At 39.4% G+C, this 6,400-nt stretch overlaps 1 protein-coding gene across 1 annotated transcript in view; it reads left to right on the forward strand.

The window, feature by feature from the left end:
- EMP2 (epithelial membrane protein 2) overlaps positions 1–6,400 on the forward strand; it is a 40,424-nt gene that overhangs the window by 20,549 nt on the left and 13,475 nt on the right. The window contains exon 2 of the mRNA XM_019507470.1: positions 3,476–3,587. Coding sequence (XP_019363015.1) covers positions 3,510–3,587 — 78 coding nt within the window. The 5' untranslated portion in view covers positions 3,476–3,509. The remainder of the gene's footprint in view (positions 1–3,475; positions 3,588–6,400) is intronic.

A 6,400-nucleotide genomic window follows, 5' to 3' on the forward strand; every position in this document is an offset into this window, starting at 1 on the left:
CCCAAAACCCCCCCCCCCAAACAAACCAAAAACGTCTCTCAATTGCAGTCTTTGACTTTTGTCATGAATGGGTGTTGGCTGTTTTAGGATGATAGGAAAGCCCCCAAACTGAGTATTGTTTGACTAGATCCATCCTTGAATGTAATAAGGATGTGGTAAACTTCCTGGGACGGCAGGGCGGTGTCAGCCTTAAGTGGTTAGGAACTAACTGTAAATACCCTCTAACCAGTACATCTTCAATCAAGGTGTAGTTTGAGTGACTTGGAAAATGACAAGAAAGTAAAAAAAATGTGGAAAAATTGTTTGGACTGGTAATGCACTTACATGAAAGAGAAAGGAAGTAATAACTAGCTGTGTGTATCCATATGTTAGCATGTGATTGGAGTTCCAAGAATAATGTATAAAGATACGTGTTTTCAAGAGACCTTTTGATTTGTGTACTTTGGCCTGTGTCTCCTCTCTCAGTTTATACTGACCAGTCAGCTGAGAGTGAATAATGACTATTTGGTTTCTATTCACTGGCAAACCTTTAGCAACAGTATAGCTGTACCTGGAAATTGCAACATCTTCCTCATTGCCCATTCAGCAAACAAGCAGGATGTTTTTCATTTTTAATTGCTTGAATTTGGGGCAGAAAGCTGTAAAGCCAAAATATTAACTTGGTTAAAGGTTGAACAGGTTTTTGGGCGCTGGTAAATCTCAATTTCACAAGTTTGGTTTTAATTAGATTAAAACTTGTTAGTTTGTGGACCTTTATGTAGTAGAAGACAAAGATGTGCCATTATCCTTTAAAATAGTTCCCTGCAATGCAATTTCCTTCTGTCCTTATGCAACAGGGTACCTGAAGTTGTTTAATTGGTTGCATTTTGTTCCACAAATTAAACCCACAGAAAAAAGCGAGGTGGGAGAGTATCCTCATGCTGTGTGAAAAGTGGTATATTTACAGTAAAAATTCTTTAAGTGGCATGGGTAGCCTCAGTCTATCATTATACAAACCACAGTACTTTTTTTTTCATTCATTCAAGGAAAAATCCTTACACATCACTGGATAACATTTCCATGAATAAAACGTGATTGTTGACTTTGAGAGTCTTGAGTCATATAGCAGTATAGATTTGTAGGGGGCCCAATTACCATGACTAGATGTGGCCAAGAAGACAAAGTTTAGCAGTGAGTAACTGGGTAGGTATAAATAGTAGAATAGTTTCTTTTAATTCAGGACTCAGAGTTTATCTTGCAGTATTCTAGTAGGCTCATTCTACCTGGCTATGGAAAAGAATGATTAGTCATCCTTTTCCAAAACATGCTTTAATGTTACATTATTCTTGTTAGGCTGCTCTGTTTCACTGAAATGTTATACTTTGGAGTAGACAAGTGATTAGTCTGGAACTTCTAGTTTCTATTCAGTATGTTTATATACTGTCTGTTAGCTTTTGTTAAACTTTTGCAGAGTAGTTGCGTTTTGGACTGGAGGGAATACCAATAGATCCACTGCTGTCTTTAAAATTGCTGTCAATGTAGTCCTTTTATTTGGTTAAACTGCCCACATTGCTTAGTGAGCATGTAGTTCAGGAGTCCAACACTACTGACAGGGTTGAAAAGATTTGAGATAACAGCTATATGGCTGTTTGAAAAAAGGACTTGTAACAGAATGAGCATTAGTCCTTTTTATATGAATTTAGTCATTCCTACTTTAAAAAATCTAATAAAGTAAAGGTAATAAAGAAATGTAAATTAATGTAACAGTTTGAATGTAATATAACAGAGCATGCATAGCTTTATGTTTCAGGGATGTATTTGGTAACTGTGTTGGTCTGAGACAAAAAGAAATGCAAAACTCTAGAACTCTTGGTTTAGAGATGATACCTTTTATTAGACCACTAAGAAAGCGCAAAAAAAAAAAAATTTTTTTTTTCCTAAAAGCTTTCAGGCACACGTGCCCTTTGTCAGGCTCAGGGAGAGTTAAAGATGGTAAAAAGTCACCAGAGGTAGAGAATAAACTTCATTTTTGCACAGAGGAAGCTGAAGGTGGAAGTCTGTTCCTCCGGGTCCATGAGAGTATCTTTGTGAGTTGCTCTTTGACATGCAGATAAGGCAGGATTCCTTCCCAGATGGCAAACAGGCAGGGAGGTGTAGAAATCTTTCTTGTTGTTCAGAAATGAAGTTTAAATCCAAAATTGGGAAAAACTTGGCCTGCCCCTGCCCACCCTGAGCACAGCCCAGGCTCAGACCCCTGCCTGGAAGAGCCCAGCACAGCTCCTAGCCCCAAGCCCAAAGTGGACAGTCTGCCCTCGCCCCATGCCCCCTATGCCTCCCCTGGGGTGCACACAGTGGCGGGATCCACCCCCCCAAGCCTCCTGGATGAGCTGCCTGCAGCTTCATCCTGCACTCTCCCCTGCCCCAGCCCCAGCCCCAACCCTGCGCCCTCCCTCACCGTAGGGGCCTCGATGTGCCCCTCCCACCCCTTTCCTCTCCCATGCCCCTTCTCCCCCACTTACCAGCTGGACACTACTTTCCATGCTGCCAGGCTGCACTCCTGGCTGCATGTATGCTGCAGCTGTGCTCATGCACATGGCATTTATCAGTGACATTATCAGCCACATCAGCCCAAAAAAGCCAATTGCCAATAATGTCAATAGTGCCAATACGATATGGACCAATGTATCGGTCCATCTCTGCTTGTGGATATTTCATCAAAGACGATTTAAGACATCGGGTATACCATGATCCTTAAAGTACTTCTCAGGTATATGAATCTTGGTTACTCTCATCCCAGTTCTATTGGCAAGTCTGTCCTTGTGAGTCCATGATGATTTTTGTTCTTGAAGACTTTGGACTATTCTTACCCTACTGAAACTAGAGGGAATCCCACTATGACTTATCATGGAGTCAGGATTTCACTCTCAGCTGTTATAATACCGATTTGCAGGGAGTAAAAACTTCTTGAAAAGGCAAGATGTATTCAGCTAATTTAATCAGTAGAGAGAAACATATCCTTCTCTAGGAAAGTCTGTACTATAGTCTGTTGCCCAACAAAGACAAGACACAATGCATGTCTGATTAGTTTATTACAAAATACAAGACTTCAAGTTGAAATTCATTGAACAGCAGTGGTCAAGAGGAACACATTTACCAGTCTCTTATATATATATATATATATATAGAGAGAGAGAGAGAGAGAGAGAGAGAGAGAGAGAGAGAGACAATGGAAATATCCTATTCTAAAAAAAAGACTAAATTAAGCTACAAATAAGGTCTGTTATTTTTTTTTAGAAGAGTCCCTGAGTGTCTAGCTCAAAATATATATAATTAAAACAAAAGATCAGACACAGTATTTCCTTACTCAGAAATATTTTAAACTTAAAATCTTCTCATCTCATAGAGGCAGTTGTGATACTATCCATATTTTACAATGCATCAGCTACTTAACTCATCATTGCACAAAATAATGATGTATAGTTTTGTTTTTAAACAGCTTCATCTCAGACTAAAACCTTCACGGAACAAAGATGTTGATTCTTCTGGCTTTCATTATTGTGTTTCACATAACCTCAGCAGCGCTACTGTTCATCTCGACCATTGATAATGTAAGTTTCATTACTTGCCTAGAAATTCCAGTTTAGAACCACTGGTTTGTCCTTGTTTTGTTTATCAGCTGAGTTTCTACTTCATTGTATTTTCTAGAATACAGAACTTGATGGATCTTCCAAGCTTAAGATCTAGGTTCAATTGTAACACAGCATTTATATTTTGGTTATATAATGTATGAAGAAAAACATTTTTACCATCTTGAAGGGTCTTTGCTGAACTCAAAAACTATAGTCAGATTAGAAACAGCCAAACCAACCCAAACAATAGCCAGTTCAGCCTAAACAATATCCTTCTTCCCACAAGTAGTGCTCTTTAATCATAGACGTCTTTTCAAAAGCCTGTGTAGACCACCTCTTCCTAAGTGTAGATAAAAACATTGACCGTTAGTTTCTTCCCAGTGCTTCTTCTTCGTTGCCTTTAATTCGTATACTTCTGCCTTAGGGTTTGTGTTTAAACTCTTAGAAGCAATTGACAGTATTGGGGTTTAGGTGCATTTTATTTAATTTAGGGGAAAATTGTAGGCTGCTTGCACTCACTCATAAGACATAAAATGTACTTAAACGTCATGCTCATTCTTTGCTGTTGCTTGGAAAAGTTAGTTTTCTTATTACCAAGTTAGCCTATGAGGTGTCATGCTGCCTAACCATCTTTCCTTCAGCTGTCACTTAAAAGAATTTTTCTGCTTTGCTTCTGTACATACTTCTTCCTTTATCTAATCTTTCCCTTTCTGAAGAACCTTCCCTTTCTGAAGTACCCACAGCTTTTTACTTAGCAAAGTGTTAGATATTCAGATCTTTTATTTCAGTCATGCAATTGATTATTCACATTTATAGTAACACAAGAAATATTTACACTTTAAGTGGGCGATCACCTCCTAAGCCACATCCAGACGTTCAGGCATGTGCAGCTTGTGGCACTGCAAAACTCTTTGTGGCACCATAAACCACATACCTGGAATGTTAAAATGTGCCCTGTGCTGCAAATTTTACTACCAGGAAATCCTGGTAGTAAAAGAAAATGGTGTGGAACAATGTGGTGTGGTGTACACAAGAGAAATTTTTGTCAGTAGACACAGAGGCTTGATCCTCCTAGGAGACACTCTGGCTTCTGGCTAAAATGTCTCCACTCTTTTAGTTGTCCCCTGACTTTTCTGGGAATTAGGAGGAGCAGGGAAAGAGCAGTTTCCCCTAAGTGGGGTAGTTTGCCCAACACTAAAGCGCATGTGCAGTGACATGCACTGCAACAATAAGTAGAGGCATAAATGTGTGCCACTATTTTTGCTGCTGCAAGTGCAGGCCCTTGCATGTGAGGATACACCCCTAGTTAACATTATCAGAAACTTCAAGTTTGTAAATTAAGAAATTTCAGTTTTTTAAATTCTGTCAGTTGTCTCCCTTATAAATACTTTAGGGAGCTATTGACTAAGAAATAAGTTTCCTCCAGTGCAAATTACATAAATTAGGATCCCAACAAATCAAGTAGCCTAGCTGTGCAAAAGTATGTGCCCTGCATTATTCAGGTGAAGATGTTAAAACAAAGAATATAAACCTGTAATTTTATAAGCACCCAATTTAGTATTTTATCATTGGTTTGACTGGTTTTGTGATCCTCCGTATGGTAACTATCAAAAGGATTAAGTAATTTAACATGCTGGTTTTGAAACCTGGCATTTTGAACACAGATGCTAGGATACAGTGGCCTATGTGAGTGACTTAGTTTTCCTAAGTAAAGATCATCACAAATAATCTGATTCTTTTACTGAATTATATCTATATTCCTTGAGTTTAAAAATAATATATTTTAGAGCATTAAAACATTATACATGGTGAATTCTGCAAATATAATTAATTCCAGAGTGCTTATCAAACAAGTATATCTTTTAAGTCCAGTATCTCACAGGTTACTTAAATGTCTATCCCAGTAGCAGTACAGGTAACATTTAACTGCTATATGTGTTCTAAGGCTAATCAGAACAAAGGGCTCGGTAACTACTGCAACGGGGTTGGATTTCCTGAGGAAATACCACTTGGCCACAGAGCTTGCAGCATTTACAGTGTTACAAAAAAATCTGTTCAGTCACTGCAAAGCTATTTTATGCTAAATGGTAAACCAACAAAAAGCAACATCCCAGTGGGACCTTAATGAGTCACTAGTTACTTCCAGTCCAATATCCCACTGTGTGTGTATACCATGATTATAGTTTATAGATATATTATGTTAAATAGGCATTTGCTTCTGCCACTAAATTAAGATTCAAGTTCATGTCTCCCATTTCATAGACCTGTCACTTCACTCATATGCTGATGTATATTGAGATTACAGGAGACTGCCTTAAGGGCTGAACTTTCTGGCAAGATCCTGTGACACTCGGTTACACGTAGCCAGGTTAAAATAATCCAAAAGCAGAAACGTCAAAGTACCTTTAACAAAGGGCGATCACCAGGGACCCAAGTTTTCCATTTCCTTCAGAAAAACATTAATTTTCCCTTTTAAAGGACAAAAACATGGATTTTCCCCTTTGAAGCAGAAAATCGCATGTTTCCCCTTGCAGGCTGGCAGAGTTCCAGCCTTCAAGAGGTTGGGAGGTATGGGGGAGGGCAATCAGAGGCTGGGGGTACCACATGTGTGTGCACATGCACATATATGTGGCCGGCAATACAGTCAGGCAGGGTGGTGGGAGCAGCCCCAGCAGCTGGATAAAGGTAAGTCTATGCGACACGATGGGAGAGGGGGCGGGGTTGGAGGGTATGGGCTTGGCGACCATCTAAACATGGTCTGGGCACACCCATTGGTGATGTGTTTGGGGGGG

The sequence above is a fragment of the Gavialis gangeticus genome, unplaced genomic scaffold (genome assembly GCF_001723915.1).
Source record: "Gavialis gangeticus isolate Ggan-Ray unplaced genomic scaffold, GavGan_comp1, whole genome shotgun sequence".
In the NCBI taxonomy this organism is placed as follows: Eukaryota; Metazoa; Chordata; order Crocodylia; family Gavialidae; genus Gavialis; species Gavialis gangeticus.